This window comes from Chelonia mydas, chromosome 27 (genome assembly GCF_015237465.2).
Source record: "Chelonia mydas isolate rCheMyd1 chromosome 27, rCheMyd1.pri.v2, whole genome shotgun sequence".
Classification (NCBI taxonomy): domain Eukaryota; kingdom Metazoa; phylum Chordata; order Testudines; family Cheloniidae; genus Chelonia; species Chelonia mydas.
Window position 1 is genome coordinate 14,511,743 of NC_057860.1, and position 21,403 is coordinate 14,533,145.

The 21,403-nt window shown below is 58.9% G+C and overlaps 2 protein-coding genes across 3 annotated transcripts in view; both read right to left on the reverse strand.

The window, feature by feature from the left end:
* RAB5C (RAB5C, member RAS oncogene family) overlaps positions 1-8,809 on the reverse strand; it is a 30,560-nt gene extending 21,751 nt beyond the window's left edge. The window contains exons 1-2 of one of the 2 annotated variants that reach the window (XM_043536849.1): positions 8,635-8,691; positions 7,317-7,373 (exon numbers count right to left, since the gene is read on the reverse strand). The gene's annotated coding sequence lies outside the window, so the exon portion shown is untranslated. Of the gene's footprint in view, positions 1-7,316; positions 7,374-8,634 lie in introns of both variants that reach the window. The other variant, XM_037886933.2, reaches the window with a different exon arrangement.
* A 4,115-nt stretch (positions 8,810-12,924) lies between these two features.
* KCNH4 (potassium voltage-gated channel subfamily H member 4) overlaps positions 12,925-21,403 on the reverse strand; it is a 31,941-nt gene continuing 23,462 nt past the window's right edge. Inside the window, exons 12-16 of the mRNA XM_043536863.1 lie at positions 19,778-19,816; positions 18,954-19,294; positions 18,205-18,311; positions 17,385-17,461; positions 12,925-15,814 (exon numbers count right to left, since the gene is read on the reverse strand). Of these exons, the coding sequence (XP_043392798.1) occupies positions 15,209-15,814; positions 17,385-17,461; positions 18,205-18,311; positions 18,954-19,294; positions 19,778-19,816 (1,170 nt within the window). The 3' untranslated portion in view covers positions 12,925-15,208. The remainder of the gene's footprint in view (positions 15,815-17,384; positions 17,462-18,204; positions 18,312-18,953; positions 19,295-19,777; positions 19,817-21,403) is intronic.

Sequence of the window (21,403 nt, forward strand, 5' to 3'; positions counted from 1 at the left end):
TCAAGGTCAATCCACCTTTCCTAGGAGAACTGGAACTGCCAACGGATTTTAAAAGTGCTTCCATTCTAATAATGGAGAGTTTGTATTCCTGTTGAAAGACTATCAGAGGCATGGCTACCCCAGAACTCACACCTGGCTGTTCTCTGAAACAAGTTTGCCTTTGAAAGGCCACCGAGAAAGTCTAGATCTGTTCCTTCCGAAGTTATGCAAATAACCTGCAGGACATGCAGCTTGTGTCTCTCACCAATGCACAGGATGCCATCTGTCTCCCAGTTTGCACATGGGACATTCACACATGTATCAAGCCCGTCTGTTCTGCCAAAAGAAGAGTGTTTCAGTGTGCAGCAGGATAAGAATTCCTGCCAGACTCCAGGGAGTGTCTCCCAGTGGAAGCTTTACTAAGTGATTCAATTGAGGCAAACATTTAAGCAGCTAGCCTTAAATATGCCCAGCAGCATTCAAGCTAATGGAGCCGTTGTCTCCTTCAGTCATACAGCTTCATTAACAGAATCTTCTGACTGCAAGGCAAACCCACAAAGAGGGAATTCAGTTGAGAATTAAGTTGCTAATACTTGAACAGGGCAATGCTAGTGAGACAAGGCTAGAGAGACCCTAGAATTCAGGTGTTTTTAAGAAAGACTTTCTTTCTGACCTAGTCAAAGTAATTGAAAGTTATAACTGTTACAGCTGTGCAGGCATCAGCCATAGACGTCAGCTTCCCAAGATCTGGAACGCACTGACTAGTGCCAACTCTTGCACTTTTCCTTGCTTGATATTCTCAAGCCAGCCATTAACTGCCCAGTAAAGCACAAATTCACCTGCTAACCAAGATATCTTCCTGCTTTACCACCAGTTGGCAGAGCCACCAGGCAGGGCCCAAGTCAGTCCATTATAAAAACAGGGCTCAGGGAAATGTCAGGTAAGTCATGTCTAGTACAGTCTGCGTGTGCCAGGTTAGCTCTGTGATCTCTTTATGTGGCAAGGGAATTATCAGAACTTGCATAACTGAAGTCAAGTAAAAAACATGCACAGGACTTTAATCAGCAACAAGCGGTGATCAGAGTGACTGCCCTGAGGCGGGCTGCTGCTATGGTTCTGGGTGAGCCTTCGGCTGGATTTTCTTCCAACCCTGTGGCGAGAGTGGTTCTGTTCCCAGCTCTGCCAGTCACTGAATTGTTCTGGATGGGTCATTTCACTTCTGCAGAGTGGGTATAAATCCTGTCCGGAGGGACACTGTATGGCTCGTCTGTGACACCCTTGGAGAGCTTCTGGAAAGTGACTCTGTAGCTAGAACAGGGCATCGGACTGATCAAGGGACACCAGGAATGGAATCACTGTCTGAAAATGTTCTGCTTACTAGTGTTACAAGTAATACTTAACATTTCTGTGACTGACGTTACTTTTGTCTGCAGCAAGTCTCTTTTCCTGGCCACAAAGATACTTAAATAGGGGGAAGAAAAAAAATCATTCCACTGGTGCTAACACACAAATTTCTCATCCAGCAAGGAAGGTGGGTGTTTGAGTCACTTGTATCAACATCTTGTGGAGAAAACGGATTTAAATAGTCAATGCCAAGAGTGTTGATGTGAAGATCGGAAGCTGTAGTATTCACTTCAGCTTAAACAATTCACAGAAACTTAACTCCTATGGTGCTAGGTTATTGTAACCAGAGCTCCAAGACAGGTGTGTATCTGCTTGGAATTGTCAGTGGCAGGTCTTATGTTAATGTCTCCACACAGATAAAAAGTGTTTAAGCCCAATGAACAGAAGGTGAAGAGGCCAGAACCTCCAGTACCCCATGTTGACAAGTTGATACTTTGGAAGGTAATTACACAAGTTAAGTTTGCAGTAAGACAGGGGAATTCAGGATATTCAATGATATCAGCTCAAACACTGCCACATACTAGTTAGCTATTTTGAGTACTCTGTTAGTTGGCTCACTGCTATTAAGGTTAATTCTCCACAGGTAATAGCAAAGTAACAGCTACCGGTTTCAGTAACTGGAGGCATGCTCTTTAATGGGGCTCATGGGTGTGGTAAGCTCACTAAAATGCCAAGCAGACACAGAAAAAGATCGCTATTTATGTCATGTCCAGAGGCACCTAGAGATTGTGATGTTATAGTGGTGATAGCCAGTGTGGCATGTTTAAGTTAAGACTCCATGTTCTGTAGCTATGGAATCCAACCATTGCCACAGATTAGAGCCCTCGTGGCTAGTATTTCTAGCACTCATGGTTGTGAAAACAGATCTTTAAAACGTGAACCAGCTGTAACTGATGCAGTGCTATCTGTGAAGTCAGCTGGACATTTTCTGTTCCACTGGCTGGGTACATCATTTAACCTCTGTCCTTCACCTTAAAATTCAGGCAAGTTGGGGAAAACACTCCCCTCACTATGATAAGAAGGGTGCTTGTAAAGCACCCATGTAGTGGGAGCAATAAGGTGAAAATGAAGTACAAAGAACTATGCACATGAATTCCTTTTTGATTCATGAAAGGAAAAATTCTCTTATTAGACCACAGATAAGGCTTGCAGGGTTTAATCAGCCACCCCACATCATAAGCAGACTTGACATAAGAAAGGGAGAAGGAAATTGAGAAGTTTCTGCTAGAATCAAGTACTGCATCATCTTACTCCTGACAAAGCAGAATAGTTAAGATAGATTTTAATCCAACTTTGAAAGTGACCAAGACGGGGTCATGCCAGCTCTACAAGATTCAGAGGAAGTTGCATGGCTGCTCTGGTTGGGGCTTTAATTTAGCTGAACAGTATGACTAATGCTTTAGAAACAGTTGGTAGTGCCCTATTAGATCACCATGGCTGAACTGAGAAACATACAATTCGAACAGGCTGAGGTATTGTGTTTGTGTGCATTACTAGCACATGAGGAAGGTGACAAGGATTTTATTAGAAGCTGCATTCTCACTAATGGCACCTAAGAGCAGCATTTTTGTTTACGCTACTACAGGAATGCAAACCGGGATGACAGACTAGATCAAAACGATGGAAGGCAGCCACAGAAGCAAGCTTTGTACTATTGCTTCGGCTAAGCCCTGTACTTGGGTCATCTGTCACCTCCAGGGGCAATGCTCTAACACCCTCACTAATAAGATCCCAACTGTAAGGGGATGGCACTTCCCCATTTAAGTGCTACAAGAATATGGTAAAAAGTGGTGTCACAAGGGAAGAAGACACTGCACAATCCTGTTATCTGGGTAGAGGGTAAAAGCCTTTGGGAAATGGGTCTCTCTTTCTGAGCATACATAGAGCACCCAGCATGGTTCTGGGAGCAGAGAGATAGCTCTTGTCCAAGAATGGGAGTTTACCACAGTGTAAGCGCCTCCAGGCAGAATCACTCAGTCTAATATGATCCCCCGTCTGTGATGTAAGGGAGTACCATCGCCATTTAACAGATGGGAATGGAGGCACAGCTAGATGAAATGGCTTGCTCAAGATGAACAAAGTCTGTAGCAGCTAGCACTTGAACCCCGGAGTCCACATCCCAGTCCAATGCCTCCCCCACAAGGACCTTCAACTTGCTGCTCTCACTGTGTCTGTACAGTGCTGTGTACATTTGCAGGGGTGGTGGGGGAAGATAACGCTTAGCTCAGAGTAACAGAGGAGCCCAACCCACTTGTAACAGGAACTCTGCCACCCAAAGGATCACTCCACATACTTCTGAACCAGGACTGGAGAGCTCCCCACTCCTTAGTTGGACGGAGGGGTTGCATGGGTGATGCGGAGTAGCACTGCAAGATAGCAGCATGCTCAAGTGTTGGCATCCTATATACAGGATTGAAAAGGTGTCTTGTGACAACATCATCACACCCTCAACAACTCGCGGCAGGGAGCACTACAAGGTAAAACAAACAGGAGATGCCAATCAGAATTTTTTATTGATTCATGCAGCTCACTAACAGGAAACGGCACCTATTTGAGGGTTTAAAATAAACCGGATTGCTCCTAGAGACAGTGTCCGTCGTAGTCAAAGACAATCTGAACTTTCCTGGAAACTGCTTGGAATTTTTATGGAGTTGCTCTGAGAACCAGACGCAGGCCTTGCTTGCCTAAGAGTGACTCAACTTCATACCTGAGGGAGGGCAGCAAGAAACTGACATCGCTACTGCATCAACACACTGTTTTCTAACGCACTGACCAAGAAGATAGCAGAGACATATTTGAATAATTCTTAGAAACACGGGGAGTCGTTTGTCTTAAAGGATTGTGTCAGCTCCTATTGTTACAAGTTAACACCCAACATTACAGGGGAAAAGACGCTAGTTTTAATTCCTGCAGGTGAAAGGACTTTATAGTGGGTTTTGTTTTTGTTTTTTTTTAAAACTGTTCTCTCCTTTGCAATTCATTAGGGCACCATTTTCACCTGTCTGGGGTCTTCTGCACAGCAGCCAGGAGAAAGGTGGTTAATAGGAAGGAGGCTGTAAGACCACAAAGATGATCTGTCAGGGGACTGGCCCAGAACCTGAAGCTCACTTGAACTGTAATTGACTAGAATTGAAGTTGGTGCCTAAATCCAGAGGGCACAATTCTGTACTGACAGAAGATGGATCTTTTGCTTCTCTTACTAAAGCTGAAGCAATTCTTAGAATAGGGTTACTCGTCCTCTGTTGAGATACTTGAATTGCACTTTCACTTCCAGTCAGCTTTGCTTTATTTCTCAACTAGCCTAGCCCATCACTGATGGGTTGGGTTCACAGCAGCACAGGGGAGATTAGGAAGCCTTCCCCCTGCACCGCCTCAAAAAAGTTACAGGCCTAAACCAAACTGACTGCCCTTTTTATTGCTCTTGAATTTAGCAATTTAAAGTACTCAAGTGTAGTTTTAAATTGCTCAAGTTTTGCCTTGTCTGAAGGCTAACCAGAATGTCTACAGAAACTCACAGGTTGTATGACGGAACATACACACCCTCATCTGGCTCATTTTCTGGAGCACAGAGAAGGTAACTTGGAGTAGCCTATAAAAGTGTGTAGGCCATTGGCTCACTCTGGAAGGGTGACTTTGTTAAACAGAGATGAACAACATCTAGATACTTGGACGCATGACTCTGGAAGATAACGTTTGAAGGTTTAGGCAAGATTCCAAAACAGGATTTCATCCAGTCAGAACAGAACAAACTACTCAGTGACCCATAAATATAGAGTTATTTCTCAACACTGCAGTTCTGCTATGCAAAATGACTGAGTGACCCAGATCCCTGGTGCAGGGCAGCCAACTACATGCACTGCTCTCAGAATTCCACATTCAGGTCCACAACAATCATAACTGCTTCCATTTCTGGCCACCCAAAGAACGAGTTATCAGCTACAAGTTTAAAAGAACAATCCAGAGTTTGGTTAGAAGAGAAGCAATCAAGTATATCATGGGGATATTAACAGGAAGTTCCAAAGACATGAGCCAGAGTGCAGGGTCATGGGCACATTAACTCAAGCAGTCCCTGTTAGTCCATGGCCTATTGTATTCCAGACTAACAGGCCCCTCAGCACTCCTGGCCTTGGAGATTAATAGTTTGGAATACAATTACCTCAAGCAGGAAGAGCTCACAAGTTATCTGACTATTAGCTTGGCACCAAGGTTCTGATACATTGTCTCTTCTGCCAATTTGATCTAGTACAAGCAGTGCATCTCAATTATTTTGAGCTCTTCTGTAAACAGAAAGCCAAGAATAGAAGAAGTATATTGTTTCGCATGCAACAGCCTTAAAACAGAAGTGTCCCAATGTGATCTCTTTTCCTGCCCTTTCCTTATACATTCTTAAGACTTAAGTCAAGGTCAAAGTTGTAAACAGCCATTTACAGAAGCACTAGATGTTAAAGGTGAATCAAAAATATATTAATGCTGCCTGTAAGATCCCAAACCAGACAGCGTTGACTTTAAACACACTGATTTCTTTTACTAGCGATGAAAAGTATGGAAGAGTTAGTTGCTGTTTCACTTACCTACCAAGACAGGAATTCAGAGTCCTGTCCCCTCGTTAATATCACTAATGCCCAGAAGAGTGGTCAGGAACACGGCTCCTGTACCCTTTAAGCATTAGTGATAGCACATTTTTACTCAAGTCACCTTTGTATCGGTTCCAGTTCAGTGAAGTAGTGAGGTCTGTGTCTGATCCTACTGTCACGCAATTTAAAGGCGGTGTTACCTCCTCTACAGGTGTTAAGGGCACCGTCGCCTTGATACATATTCAACTGTGAACTCCAGCACCAACTACTCTCTTCACTTAAAATACAGGGAGGGCAAGACTTTCTGAAATAGGAGACTGAAGTTAGGGTCCTAAATCCATTGGAAGCTGCTGGGTTCTTAACACTTGAAATAAGGGACCTGATATTTGTGCCTTTTTTGGCACTTAACTTTAGGCTCCCATTTTTGAAATTCCTGGGCAGTTTTTCCTCCTTTGGGTCTCCCAGGCGAGACAAGTAAAGGTTATAGCACTTCTGCTACAAGCCATTGATTTCTCCTAATTTCTAGAAGAATATGTCTATACAAAAGCAACAGTGTAGAGGGGAGGTAGAGAAATATGTAGTACAATGACACTTACTCATAAATAACCAGAACAGTTACAGCTAGATATTGTGGTTGTCGTTCAATAAGCCTGCCATGGCATAGTATTCCCCCCGGCATGTGAAAAGCCTACTAACTAGTAACTCAAGCACCACTTATGATAAGAGTCAAGACTGAAGAAAGAGCCAGACTGCCATGCTCTAACTGGGAAATTATCTAGTCAGCTTGCAAGTATGCTACACTATCATCTAACCAAGATTTATGATCCTCAGGGTCAACACATGCATTCTGTGCTATAGAAAAATATCTTGCACACTTACTGTGTGAGTATGCTATAACACAGGACCCCCTACCAAGAAGGGGGTGTGAAGGTCATACACATGCTGGTGTAAAACCTAAGTGAAATCCCGGTATGCCTTGCACTTTCAGGGATTCACATTAGGTGACAACCCCCCAGTCTTTTGAGCCAAGTATCATGCCCACATCGGAGATTAAGACACCACCTTCCTCCAAGGCCATATTACAAGTTTATGTCCAAGTCGGGATTGGAAGTGAAAGTCTCCCCATGTCACAAGGCAGTGCTTGCTCCAGACTAAGTGGCTCCTCAAGGCCCTGGTTTTGACCATTTTCTGCCTTGACATTTCTGCCCGATAGTAAATCGGCAGCAACTGCCATAAACCCGTAATATTACGGTCAACTCCTACACATACATGTGACACCAGAAAGTCTAGCTCTTGGAAACACTATGCCAGACCAGACCTGGTCCAGTACCCAGAAAGCCAGAGAGATGATGGCGTTACCCAGTCAACCAATCCAGTTATCCGGGAGATCTCTAATGATGGGCAGGCCAGAGAGGTCTGTTTGCAGGGTCAAAGTGAATCATGAGTCATAACACATTTACCAAGTGATAATACAAGCCAGAACAAGGGGAAGTTACTAGGACGTTACTGACTGTTCATAGCCAGGGAAACCTTAGAATGAACGGGGGCAGGGGGACTTGAGTTTGCTTCTCTTTTCCCCTCATGTAGTAAGTCAGTTACCAGCAGCAGCTGTCCTGGGTACAGGGTGGGGTGAGAGAGAGAGCAAGATTATGGAGTCAGCCTCACCCAAAATAACCTACTGCCCTAACCCCACTTCTCTCCACATTCACCTAAACTGGGCTCAGGTGACCAGGGAAGCTGAGGTTACCTGTGTAAATAGGCCAGGCTCTCAGCTGCTCCCCAGCCCCATTTACACACCCATGCCAGCTAGCTAGGAACCCAGTCACATTACAGAGGGAGTAACTCCCCAGTACCCATTGGGCATGGGCTAATCTCTGGTGACCCCTGCCAGGGAGGGCTGGCCAAAGCTCCCTGCAATCACACCCCATGGGTACGACCTTACATGTGGGGCAGAGAATAAGGACAGCATGCCAGACAGGGTCTCCTGAGCTCAGAGCACCTCTTCCCCACCAGCTCCAGTGGGCAGGAAGCCCAGCTCAGAACCCGCCCCCCCCCCCCCGCAGGGCCCGCCTCTCCCTGGCTCCCGTGTGTGTGGGGGGCGCCCAGCTTAGAGCCCCCCCCCCCCCGCAGGGCCCGCCTCTCCCTGGCTCCCGTGTGTGTGTGTGTGGGGGCTCTGAGCTGGGCGCCCCCCCCCCGCAGGGCCCGCCTCTCCCTGGCTCCCGTGTGTGTGTGTGGGGGGGGGGCTCTGAGCTGGGCGCCCCCCCCTCCGCAGGGCCCGCCTCTCCCTGGCTCCCGTGTGTGGGGGGGCGCCCAGCTCAGAGCCCCCCGCAGGGCCCGCCTCTCCCTGGCTCCCGTGGGGGGGGGGCAGCCCAGCTCAGAGCCCCCCCGCAGGGCCCGCCTCTCTCTAGCTCCCGTGTGTGGGGGGGCGCCCAGCTCAGAGCCCCCCGCAGGGCCCGCCTCTCCCGGTTCCCGTGAAGGGGGGGTCGCCCAGCTCAGAGCCCCCCGCAGGGCCCGCCTCTGCCGGTTCCCGTGGGGGGGGGGGGGTCGCCCAGCTCAGAGCCCCCCCCGCAGGGCCCGCCTCTCCCTGGCTCCCGTGGGGGGGGGGGGCGCCCAGCTCAGAGCCCCTCCCAGCGGGACGCAGGACCCGGCCCCCAGGCCCCGCCCGGCCCCCACTCACGGCTCAGGGGTCTCCTCTCTCCCCCGCCCCAGCTGGGTCTCAGGCTGCGGCCTCCACTTCCGCCTTTCAGCTGCTCCGTTTCCGGATCCGCCCACCCCTTCCGCTCCGGCCGGGCGGGGTGAGAGGCAGCGGCCTCCGCCAATCATCGAAGCCCTGCCCATCTGGAGGCCCGCCCCTCTCCGTGCGGTCAGACGTGGGCGCAGGATGGCGGGGCGGAGGCACGTGACGCAGCCGCGGGGACCGATGGGAGTTGTAGTCCACGAGGGGGGCGGGGCCGGGGCCGGGGGAAGCGGCGTGGGAAAAACCCAAGGTTGAGTCGCTGCCCCTGGTGCTGCCTGGTGCAGGGGGAGGAGCCTGGGGCGCGGGGGGCGGAGCCTGGGGAGGGGGGAGGAGCCGGAGGGGGAGCCTGGGGGGGGAGCGGGGAGAGGAGCCGCGGGGGGGGGGGGAAGTCTGGGGCGGGAGCAGAGGAGCCTGGGGGGGGGGGTGCGGGGAGAGGAGCGGGGGGGGGGAAGCCTGGGGCAAGAGCAGAGGAGCCTGGGGCGGAGGGGTGGGGGCAGAGGAGCCTGGGGCGGAGGGGCGGGAGCAGAGGAGCCTGGGGGGGGGGGTGCGGGGAGAGGAGCTGGGGGGGGGAAGCCTGGGGCAAGAGCAGAGGAGCCTGGGGCGGAGGGGTGGGGGCAGAGGAGCCTGGGTGGGGGAGCGGGGAGAGGAGCCGGGGGGGGAAGCCTGGGGCAAGAGCAGAGGAGCTGGGGGGGGGGAGCGGGGAGAGGAGCCTGGAGCGGAGGGGTGGGGGCAGAGGAGCCTGGGGGGGAGCAGGGAGAGGAGCTGGGGGGGGAAGCCTGGGGCAAGAGCAGAGGAGCCAGGGGGGAGCGGGGAGAGGAGCTGGGGGGGGGAAGCCTGGGGCAAGAGCAGAGGAGCCGGGGGGGGAGCGGGGAGAGGAGCCGGGGGGGCGGGAAGCCTGGGGCGGGAGCAGAGGAGCCGGAGAGGGGAGAGGAGCCTGGGGCAGAGGGGTGGGGGCAGAGGAGCCGGGGGCGGAGGGGTGGGGGCAGAGGAGCCTGGGGGGGAGCGGGGAGAGGAGCCTGGGGCGGAAGGGTGGGGGCAGAGGAGCCTGGGTGGGGGAGCGGGGAGAGGAGCCGGGGGGCGGGAAGCCTGGGGCGGGAGCAGAGGAGCCGGAGAGGGGAGAGGAGCCTGGGGCAGAGGGGTGGGGGCAGAGGAGCCGGGGGCGGAGGGGTGGGGGCAGAGGACCCTGGGGGGGAGCGGGGAGAGGAGCTGGGGGGGGAAGCCTGGGGCAAGAGCAGAGGAGCCGGGGGGGAGCGGGGAGAGGAGCCTGGGGCGGAAGGGTGGGGGCAGAGGAGCCTGGGTGGGGGAGCGGGGAGAGGAGCCGGGGGGCGGGAAGCCTGGGGCGGGAGCAGGGGAGCCGGAGAGGGGAAAGGAGCCTGGGGCGGAGGGGTGGGGGCAGAGGAACTGGGGAGGGCGAGGGGGCAGGCAGCCGAGCGGGGCTGTCATTTGCCCTGGTGGCAGCAGGGAGCTCCCTTGAACAGCTTGGATCCGCCTTAGCGGCTTTGAAAGCACTCGGGCTGTGCCACCCCAGAGCTGGCCGTGACAGGGAGGGGTCTGGGGCCCGCGGGCTGGGGCGGGTGTGTGGAGGGGCGAGGAGGTGGGGGCGTTGGAGACGGGTGTGCTTTGGGGCACGGCCTGCCATGCTGTGCGCACACAGGCAGCCCTGTGCCCAAGGCTGGAGCTGGCCGCGAGGGTAGCTGGACGGGGATGTTGTTTCCAGACAGCCCAGGTGTCCCCCTCTTCCCTTACCCGGCCACGGAAGGAGGCAAACTCTGCCCAAGTCCTGCCACCAACCTAAGCGGTGCCAGGCAACCCAGCAACACACGATTCAGCCCCAGGGTGCTGGCAGGACGCAGCCCTGCCCCTCTGCAAACCCAGGCTGCTGCTCCATGCTTAGGAGATAGTTCTGCCCCGTCCACCCTGGCTGGGTGCTGGCGGGGCTGTCTCCCCCTCTGGAGCCTGGCTCCCACGAGAGGGCTGTGCAGTGCAGCTGCAGGCCCCGGGTTCAGACACTGCTGCTGATGCATACAGGGCACGTAATGCAGCCTCCCCAGCCGTGGCTGCATTTCAGCGGTGGGTGAAGGGGATCCTGTGTGCAGAGAGCAGCCAATGAACATGGGAGAGAAAGGGGCTGGAGAAATGCGAGGTGAACATTGCTGGAGGAGGGGGACTCCCCACAGCCCCAGGAGTGGGGGCGCTATCACGGAGAACAGCCCCCGTCTCTTCTGCAGCAGTGCCTCATGGCTGGGAGAGCAGAGTGCAGGCTTGTGCAGGCTCTGGGGCTCAACACGCCTCCCAGGGAAGGGTGGAACCGGCAGCTGGAGGTACCCAGGGCCCTGGCATTACAGGAAGAGAGAATTTAACAGCCCACTTGGCTGCAGGGTCCGTGTGGGTGCTCCGGGCTGGGCGACGGGTCCTGGGGGCTCTGGGGAGCTGTTGTGGCATTTCTGTGGCTCAGCCCAGTGCAGGGTCCAACCCGCAGCTCAGAAAGCACAAGGAGCGGAGGATGCACGGGGGTAGTGGGCCACAGGGACTGGCTGGGTCGGAGGATGGGATCAGTGACCTGCCCCCTCCCTTTGGCTTGGCCAGGCAGCCTGCAGCCACATGGCAGCCCCTCTGCCAGCCCCTGCTGACTCGAGGGCAGGCGCCGTGTTGCCAGCCGTGAGGCTGCGTGTGTTGTTTGTTGCTAGCAGAGACCTGGGACCTGCTGGCGCCAGCCCTGGGCCGAGGGAGATTTGCTCAGCCCTGCCCTCCTCTCTGGGGCCCGAGAGTCTGGCTGGGGCAGGGTGGGCAGAGAACCCGCGACGAACCGAGCTGCCAGAGCCAAGGCAGTGCCGTGGAGCTCAGTACGGGACCCCCCAGGCGCTGAGCGGGGCTGGGCGAGCTCCACGGAGCACGTAGAGAGCTGCGGGGGGGCGCTAGTCACCAGGGGGTGCTGCAGGTCAGCATTAAAACCGCTGCCCCCACGCGGTGCTAGAGAGCAGGGTGGGCTGCTCAGCGGGGGCGTGCTCCCCTCTAGGCCAGCAAACTGGGTGTGGCCCATCTGTCAGTGGCCGAGCGCCAGTCGCCCCAGCCCCAGCGGGCAAGGACCGGTGGGTCCTGGTGCCCAAGAGCTGGGCAGGCCTGGCAGGAAAAGGAGCCAACAGTTAACTGCCCCCTTCCCAGGCAGGGTGGTCCCCCTGCCTGGCTAGCCTGGGCAGCAGGGCAGCTGGATGGCGCGGCACCACTGAGCGCAGGGGGCTTTGGCTGGTCCTGGCGCTCAGGCAAGCCGGTGAGGGCGGGACTCAGGCAGCGACAGGGCCCTGGGGCTGCGTGGCCTGGAGCCTGAAGCAGCCGTTGTGCAAGACCCGCTGTTTGCACACACCCACCAGGCAGCAGCAGAGATAGGGGAGAGTTCAGCTGGCCCGTCTGGGTCCTGGCAGACGAAGGCCAGCAGGGATGGCGGGCGGGAGACCGGGAGGCCACTGCACCGCTCCCTCTGAATCCGAGCCACGTGGGATGTGGAGGAGAGAAGCCAATCCCCCAGCCCCGGAACGACCTTGGCCCCTCTCCTGCTTCGGAGCAGCCAGCTCCCCCACAATGCAGCCTCCCCCACATCTGGCTGGAGAAGCTGCCGGCTGCGCCCTGGGGGCACCGCGCCCATGCGCGCCCCTGGCAGCGTGAAGCCCTTCGCCTCTCCATTGTTTCCTTTACTCTCTGCATTATTTAGTATTTATTTTTAAATATTCTTCTGGGGCAGCTGGTGCTGGGGGGAGGCGTGTGGAGGAGGGCAGCTTCCACGAACAGCTGCCTAGGTGAGAGCACTTTGCTCAACCAACGCCTTCAAGTGCGAATGCCTGCGCCGGGGGCCCAGCTGCAGCTCCAAAGGGCCTGGGGTAAGGCCCGGGACCCCTGCTCTGGCAGCCCCTCCCAGGTGGCTGTGATGGCTAGCGGGTGTGGGGGTGGCGAGCCCTGAACTGGTCCCTGGGGATCCCAGCTAGCGCCGCTGGAGGGCTCCACGCAGGTGGAGCCAGCCTGTTCCGGGACAGGGGCACCCAGGAGTCTGGGAGCTGGAACAAACGGGGCCTTGCAGCGAGGGGCTCCGGGGAACCAAACTGAGCCATGGAGGCCCCCCCACATTTCTCTCCAACCCCTTCTGCTCCAGCCCTGGACCGTACCACAACCCTGCCCCCTGCCCCGCCCCCGCAGCAGGGACGCGACCACCCAGAGCCAGTGGCTGGAAAAATAGAGCTTTTATTACAGGGTGTGTCTTCGCAGCACCATGGAGGTGGTGGCTGGGCAGTGGGGGCGCATGCTGGTGGCAGCCGGGCCGGGGGGGAGCCTGGGGGAGCGGGACGGGGGAGAGGAGCCTGGGGCGGGGGGGCTGGTGCTTCAGTGCGTGACCACCTTGGCCCCCTGAGAACGGGCCTGAGACGCCCCCAACTCACCGCATGGGGCTGAGTCACTGCCAGCCCCCAGCCACATAGCCAGCAGCGCCAGCCCTGCCTGCCTGCCCGGAGCTGGGGCCGGCTTCCCTGGTGCTGGCCCAGAGCTGCCCGTCCGTGTCATCCAGGTGGGGGAGAAAAATCCCACCAGGAAATAAAAAAGGTTAAAAAAATCTTTGGGGGGAAAAAAGTATCAAAAGGCTTCAACCCGCCCCCCTGGTTTGCAGAGCTGGGGCTGCAGGCCCAGAGGAATCCCCCACCCACAAAGGCTGCACAGTGACCCCGCCAGGCCCTGCGCCCGGGGCAGTGGGAACAGGCAGCTGGAGACAGATGTGGCCAAATGACGTCTGGGCAGCAAGGGGCCAGGGTCAGGGGGCTGCGCAGGCTGGGTCTGATCTGCCTGGTCCTCATGCTCCCAGCGGGGCAATGGCAAAGCGCCTGTCAGGCCATGGCCCCCTTCGTGCCCAGCTCAGCCCCGACCATGCTGCGTGGGCTCCCAGACCCAGCCCTGTGTGCCCTGCGGGCAGGTCAGCCATGCCTGCCCCGGGATTCCTGGTGGGGAGGGGCAGCTTTGGGGGTAGCGCCACGCTGGCTTGGCACCACCTGGCATTTCGCTGCACCCCCATATCCCGTGCTGCTGCCTTCCACCCCCCCTCGCTCCCTTTCCCTGGCCAGAGCCCCCCAGGAGCGATGCAGAAACTGACCTCCAACCTGGCCTGAGTTTATCCCGTTCATGCCAGGGGCCCAGGCACTTTTAACCCCACGTCGGTGCCTCCCTCGGGGGCTTTATGGGGAATTCCCACCTGGTCAAAGGGGCTTCCCCTGCCCTCCTAAACCTGAGCACTAAGGGACTGGAGGCTGGTTCGGAGATGGCTGCACGTGCCCGCCCGGACGAGAGGCCTCGGCCAGCGCAGAGAAGACGCAGGAGCCAGGGCGGCCGGGCAGGGCTGTGTCGGAACAGACGTCACTCAGAGGACGCTGATGGATCACGCAGCGGGGCGACACGGACCTAGCACACCGGGTGGGGGGACCTAGAACGCACTGAGCAGTGGGCTACACTTGCATGCTGGGACATGCAGTTGTGGGGAGCCGCAGCCTGGGCGGAGGGAGAGGGTTGCGTAGCAGGTGGATGTGACCCCCAGCTCCAGGGGAGTTGCTGACACACTCCCCAAACGGGCAGAACCTGCCCGTCCCCCAGCTACATCCGTAAGCAGCGTCCCATACACAGTCTGAACCCCCACCTTGCAACGCCTCAAAACTGAGCCGAGCCGCGGGAACACAAAGCGGCCCGGAATCGGCCCGTGGGGGAGAGATGACAGGACTGGCCCCGGGGCTGCACAGTCCAGTCCTGCAAACTACTGCCCCGGCGGGGTCAGCAAGAGCTGGTCCGGCCCTGCCAGGCCTGGTTTCCAAGCGGCCCTGGAAGCAGCCCGGCTGTTCTCCAGCATTGTGCGTTTCATGCAGGCTGTTCCCTCTGTAAACTACACCCGAACTGTCGCAGCCCAACCCCGCTGGGCCGCCAGCGCAGCCCCCACCCCCTCAGCAGGACCCTGACCCTGTTCAATTCAGGCAAATACGTACTGAAGATGGGAGCGGAAGGCTGCGGAGAGAGTGGCGTATCAAGCAGAGAGGGGGAGCAGAGGGGTACCTGGCTCGGTGGGGCACCCCAGGCCTGCAGGGCGCCCGTGGGGCTGGTTCGGGGGGCCGAGGACAGGCTTGTGCTTAGGGTCCTCCTAGGAGTTCTAAGGCTCTCAGAATAAATTCCTCGTCACAAACAAAAACCATCATTTTGTAGAAAACGCGCCAGCTCCGCAGTGCCGTGAGCAGGTGGTGGGTCACAGCTGGAGCGGAAAGTGCCCTGGAAGAGCCGGGGGGAGGGGGGCTCTCGTCCATCCCCCGCCCGGCCCCCAACTCTTGCAATTACACCTGCAGACAGAAGGGAAATTGACGCTGGCAGAAATGGGGCCATCATCCCAACGACATCACCGGACACCGCTGGCGAGGCCCCCCCAGTGCGCTCCATCCGCTCGGCTCGTGCAGCTCCCGGGCTGAGCCACGCACGGAGGGCGCGTGGGACAGGCGGCGGGGGGGCGTCAGTGGAAGTTTTCCAAGTCTGATCGGCAGCGGAGGGGTGGCGGGGGGTGGCTCTGAGCGGAGCAGTTGGGGAAGGCCGGGCTGGGGCCGGCAGGGGGCGAGGGCAGAGGGCACAGGACCCGGGAGCCTGCGAGCGAGTGGGGAAGACTGGGAGTCTGACCGCTGAGCGGGGCAGCTTGTGTCGGTGGGAGGTGGGCCCCGTCCATGTCCGCCCGGGGCAGGCGGTAACGGCTGGAAGGCGCGTGGGATGAGTCTCTGGGAGCGTGGAGCCCCTCCGGCTCCCGCGGGCTGGCTGGGGGCGCGCTCCGGGAGCCAGGGGCCTTGGCAGAGGTGGTGCCGGGAGAAACTCCAGCGTCCCCCGGCGATGGTGACGGCAGCCCTGAGGCGGAGGCGTGAGCCGAGGGCAGAAGGGGTGGCACCGCCCCCGGGGGCAGTCTGGGTGGCGGCTCCCTCCCGCTGCTGGGTTTCGGGGGCTGGGAGGAGAGCACGGGGAGGCCGTAGGGGCAGGCCAAGGCTGGGGCGCACGGCAGCGGGCTCTGGAGCAGGTACATCGTGCGCTGCAGCTCCCGGCTGAGGTGGGAAACTTCCTGGTTGAGGTTGTTGATCTGGAAAGAGACAAAAACCGTGCCCAGCGAGGGGACAGCGCCCTGCGCCTTCCCCACCACTCCCCCGGCCCCCAGCTCAGCAGCGCCCCGCACTGGTACCAAGCATAGCCGGGCAACGCTTCATGCTGGCTGTCGCCCCACTTCCAAAGGAGAAGCAAAGGGTTCTGGGAGCATGGGGCAGGGATGCCCCTTTGGATCCGGCTGCTCCGGGATCTGCAGCCAGCGGAGTGTGGATCAGGACGGGGCTGGCGGTGGGTGACCGGGGGGGGGAAAGGGGGGTGTCTCAGTGTTGCTATGACGCACACGCAGAGGCAGCAGCCTATTTAGCGCCTGCCTGCGGCCCCAGGACAGCCTCTTGGGGGTCTTTGACCGCATGCATCCACGTACCCTGACCTCGGACAGCGCGGGACATGTGCCCTGACCTGCCCACTGGGCCTATTACCCTGTGTTTTGTTCACCAGCCCCATTGGCAACGCACCCCAGGGAAGTGGCTGGTTTCCTGCTGCTGCTGTTTGAAAGGAAAAATAAGCAGAGCAAGCAGGAGGCTTTTTGTTATTGTAGGTCCTATAGAAAACAAATGGCTAGTGGCCACTGCTGTTCCTTCTCTGCCGGGCTGGCCGGTTTAACCTCCTGCTGGAGCCGGGCTGCTCGGTGTACCAGCCCTGTCTCTCCTGGGGGCCACTGTTTACCGTGAGCTCTGGCTGCAAAGCAGAGGAAAGCCCAGAGGGCCAGGGCCCAGCAGCAGCTCCAGCACGCTGCTCAGCCTCAGAGGGGATGCGCTCTCCCTCAACCCGGCCCCGCGGGTTTTACTGGGCTAGTCTGTGAGCTTCCACACTGGCCACTGAGCGCCTTGGCCACGGGCCATGGGGGACATAATGCAAGGACCTCCCTCGGGGATGCAGAGCACAGGATCTGATGCCGACATCACGGCTGGTTACGGGCATTCTCGAGCCCTAGCACGACCCTGACATTAAGCCACCCTGAGGCTGCTCTAGCTTACGCCAGGAAACATTTCTGTCCCTGCAGCAGCCTGGGCAGGACAAAGCCAGCATGCTGCTCCCCCAGGCTGCACCGAGCAAGCTGCCTCGCTCAGGAGCTGCCCCCAGTATGGGGGGCAGAAGGCTACAGAGACCGTGCCCGCTGCCCCTGAGGGGGTGCCCCCAAAAGTAGCATACCCTACCCTCGAGCACACACCCCAGGGGGAGGTGGGAGCAGGGCACGGAGGGGGAGGGGCTGCTCCTGGAGCTGCGTTTGTTGCTATGAAATCGTTACAAAGACAGCCTGTGCTCATTTGAAACCCGATCGCCTGAGTCAGGGCAGAGCCGCCAAGCGGCGAGGACTGCCCGATCCGGAGCGGGCTCAGCGCTGGGGGTGGGGAGCTGCCAACAGCTGGGGTCACTTCACCTCCTGCAGAATGCCCCAGGCAGCAGCGTGCAATGAGCCCGCTCCGGAGGGGGCAAACCGGGTCGGTCGGTGCCGGTGGGTCCAGGCGGATGCGAACCCCGGGAGAGCCAGCCCTGCAGCGCCCACCTCTCCCCCCGGCCCCGGCCGCAGGGGCTCCAGGCTGTACCTCTTGGTTCAGTCTGCAGACGTTCTGCTTGATCTCCTCCTCTTCTGCGCCTGAGGCTGGGCTGGCCTCATCCGTCCCTGCAAGGAACCGCAGACGGATCTCAGGGGAGGGCAGCGCGCCCCCATGGGCCTTTGACCCCAGCCCGCTGTGACTCGCGGCCGTGCCAGGACAACAGGCCGGGGGCAAAGCCTCCCCGAGTGAGCCCCGCATCCATTCGCCTGTCCCAGCATTGAGACCGGCCGACCCCTTCGGACACAACCCTGCTCCCGCCAGGCCTTATTCCGGGCCCAAGCCCTGAACACTCAGAGACAGGGGAGCTTCTGGCCGGGCGGAGTGGGCGGGGGGGGACCAGCTGCTCCAGCCCCTGCTGCGCAGCCCCCCGCCCCCCCAAGCCGTTCAGGCCAGGCTGGCAGGAGTTGGAGCTTTTCCGCCAGCATCTGAACTAGCCGCTGCTCATCCCAACACGGCGCGCTTGGCTTTGCCTCCAGAGCACCTGCCAGCCAGGGGGCTACAGGGACCGCACCAGCCTGAGTGGCTTCACCCGCCCCATCCCCCCAGGGGCCGGCCAGGATGAGTAACGTGCCCGAGGGCGCACGGTGAGTCAGAGCTAGGGATAGGACTCAGGAGTCCTGACCGCCTGCGCTGTGCTCCAGCCTGGCAAACCCGCTCCCCTCCGAACCCTGGGACAAGCACTGCCCCAGGCCCAGAGGAAACAGCCGCTTACTCGTGTCAAGCCATTCTCCCCGGGACAGAGCGCGCCTCCGAGCCCCAGCGCCGTCTGGCCCGGAGCCGGGACAGCCCCGGGGCAGCAGGCAGTTACCGGAAGTCAGCGAGTCTGCGACCGAGCTCTGCAGAGGCGGCTCCACGTTGAAATGGAAGGTTTGCCTCTCCGACGTCCTGCCATCATCCTCGATCCCGTCAACGACCCTAAGGGGGGGTTCATCCTACTGGCATGATCGGCTGGCACAGCGCCGCTGGGCATCGCTAACCGGCCCCTTTGCCTCCCTAAAGCCTCTTGGGCACGGGTGGAAATTCAAGCACTGCCAGGCAGAACCCGACTGGGGCATGGGGTCTGGGCGGCCTGGAGGGACTGAGTCTGGGCTACAGACCCTCTTACCCCGGGCTCGCTGGCTCATATGGGGCAACTCCCAATGATTTCACCGTGGCCAGCTGAGCATGGCAGCTGTTGCCACCGAATGCCTGAGGTGAAATGAGCAAGTGGGTCTCAGCCCTGATCCAGGTAGATGACTCCATGGGCCCATCCTGTCCCCACCCCGTGGCACTAACCGCCCACCCCCCACGCTGGCAGCACCAGGAGAGGCCAGGACAGGTGGGGCCGGCTCAAGGGGAGAGGTGTGGGCGCATGGCATGGCGTGGGGGGAGAGAATGGTCCCAGGGACGTGGGGCGTACTAATGAGTTCACCCCTGCCAACGTGCACAGGTGTGCAAGCACACGGCGATGCACTCAGATGTGTGCAGCCGAGGCAGGCGTGCAAACCTTCACACACCGGTTTGGTGGGTTGCCACACGGCTGCAGGGTCCCAAGAACGTGGTGCTGCCAGTCCTTACCTGGGGCTCAGGTCCGGGGGGCCGGCGGTGTGCAGGGAGGGGATGAGGAGCTTGGCTGGCTTGCGGCCATTGCTGCTCTCGCCGTCTCTCAGACACCGTGGCGAGGGGCTCCTGCCCTGGCTGCAGCGGGCGGGGGAGCGGCAGGTGCGGCGCAGAGCCGAGAACTGGCGCAGCTCGTCGCCCAGCAGGCTGCTGAGGGAGCCACACCGCACGGGGCTCTGCAGGGTGGGCAGCAGCAGCTTGCGGTGGGTCCGGCTGGTGGGCGAAGGGTGGAGCTCCTCCTCGTCCTCCAGGATGGAGTGTAGGGACTTCTCGGGGCTGGTGCCGCTCTCCGGGTGAGGCTGCGGGCAGAGGGAGGGAGCTGGGTGACGAGGCGAGGAGACTCACCCCAGGGCTGCTGTACCTGGCGCTAGCTCGAAGGGCAGGACAATCCCCTGGGGAAATGCCCTCCTGGCATCGCTCAGCCAGGCCAGTGGGGCAGGGAGAAGAAGGGCCCCTCAGGGACTTGGCATTGCGGTGTGACTGCAGCCAGCCCCTCTGCACTCAGCTCCCGAAGCTGGCGCTGAGCCCTGAGCTCAGTGACTCAGCTCAATCCGCCTGCAGGCTGAGCCAGGAGGAGCTGCCACGTCTCCGTCCCCACCACTGCCCAGCCCAGGGGCATGGGAGCGTCCTGCTCGGAAAGGCCCTGAGAGCGGGGGAGTCACTCTGGTGAGTGGCCACTTCACCCGCGTGTTGCGTTTGGGTTCAAATGAGCCCTTAGCACTAATACGGAACTCAGGGGGTACGAGCAGCGGCCAACCCAGCCTGGCACAAACCCAACCTACCTGGGATAACAGAGGGGATCTGGGAAATCGTAGGAGCCCCTGGAAACGAAGCAGAGAAAGGCTCGTTAGTGCCACCCAGCAAACTCTATTCAGACCAACACCCACTGGGTACCGGCCAGCCACGGCCAGCTCCGATTAGCAACCTGCTGCTGGGTTGGCAGAGGAGGACCCTGAGCAAACGCGCACATGGGGACACGGCGCTGGGGATCCTCCTGGCTCCGGACAGGAGAGGCAGGAAGAGGTTTCCCCACCAGTACTGGGACAGTGTAGCCCAGCCCTCCAGGCACCGTGTCTCTGTGTCAACGCCCACCTCTGCCCCGCCGCCTGTGTGGAATCTCGCTGCTCTGTATCTGACCTGTATGTACACCACCGCCTGTGATCCCCTGCCCCAGCCGCTGTCGGCAGGGACAGTCCCTAAGGGTCGGGAAGGCAGCTGGCACGTGGTGGGCATGACCACAAACAGCACGTGGCCTGGGTCACTGGCAGAGCCTGAGGAGAGGGAGCCCTGGACTGATGACACGTGGCTTTTCCAAGGAGGTGACGAGGGGATCTCCGTGATTCAAGCTGGATGTAGGGACCAGCGACCTCCTGATGCTCAGCCTTGGGCCAGTGCCGCAGCGAACGGGGAAGGTTCTCCTCTCGCGCCCCACAGCTCCAGATCTCCCGGCACTCGGGTGCCGCCACGGATGGGCCCCTCGGAAATATGTGCCATCTCCAACCATCCCGCTTGGTGTCCAGGGAAAATCTTTCACTCCCGCAGCCTGGGCTTCAGACCTAAGGCTGCTCTGCTCCCATCGCAGAGAATGGCTGCCCTGTTTCCTGCATCTTCACCCCAGATTGGGAATGGCCCTCCACTTCCCAGGGGCATCGGGGGCTTGAGCCAGCGTCCAAACGAGTGTCTGCTGAGAGGGCAGAATTGCCCAAAAGATGCCCCCGGCAGGAGGTCAGCTGGAGGCTGGGAGCAGCAGGGTGAGGCTGGAAGAGACGGAGCCATGCCCAAGCTGAGGCCTGAGTCTTGTGGATTTTACCACCAGGGTATATTTTACCAGCTCCTCGAGGCCAGATTCCACGGGGCCATGAGGGGGGCGGAGGGGAGCGAGGGTGGGGGGATGACAAAAGCCTGGGGAGAGGGAGACCTCACAGCCTGCCCTTGAGAGTGGAAATAGGTCACTTGGGGGGGAAGCCGCCCCACGCAGGGAGCCCGGCACAAGGCCAGGCACTGCTTATCCCTCACTCCAGAACCACAAGGCCCAGCGCCGCTCAAGTCCTGCTTCAAGTCCTAGTGGTGCCTAGGCCTGACGCTGGCTTTGCATCAGGATGAACTAAACCCAGCAGGTGCCTTCACCACCTTGGTTTTCCGGATCTGTCTCCAGGCTCCAGCTCCCCCGCCCCGTTCCCTGGCTAGCCCTACGGGGTCCCGCCGTGAGTGGGCTGGATCGCTGCCAGCTCCTAGCACCTCCTGCCCACAGAGCGGTAGTTTAGCGAGGACTCTGGAAACACAGAGATTTTGGGGTGGTTCTTGACTAGACCTATGCCGAGACTGGAGGGGAGCGGGGAGCAGGGAGGCTGGGAACCATTGACACGCAAAGGACCACAGCGGCGGGAGGGGTGGAGGAACAGCTCAGG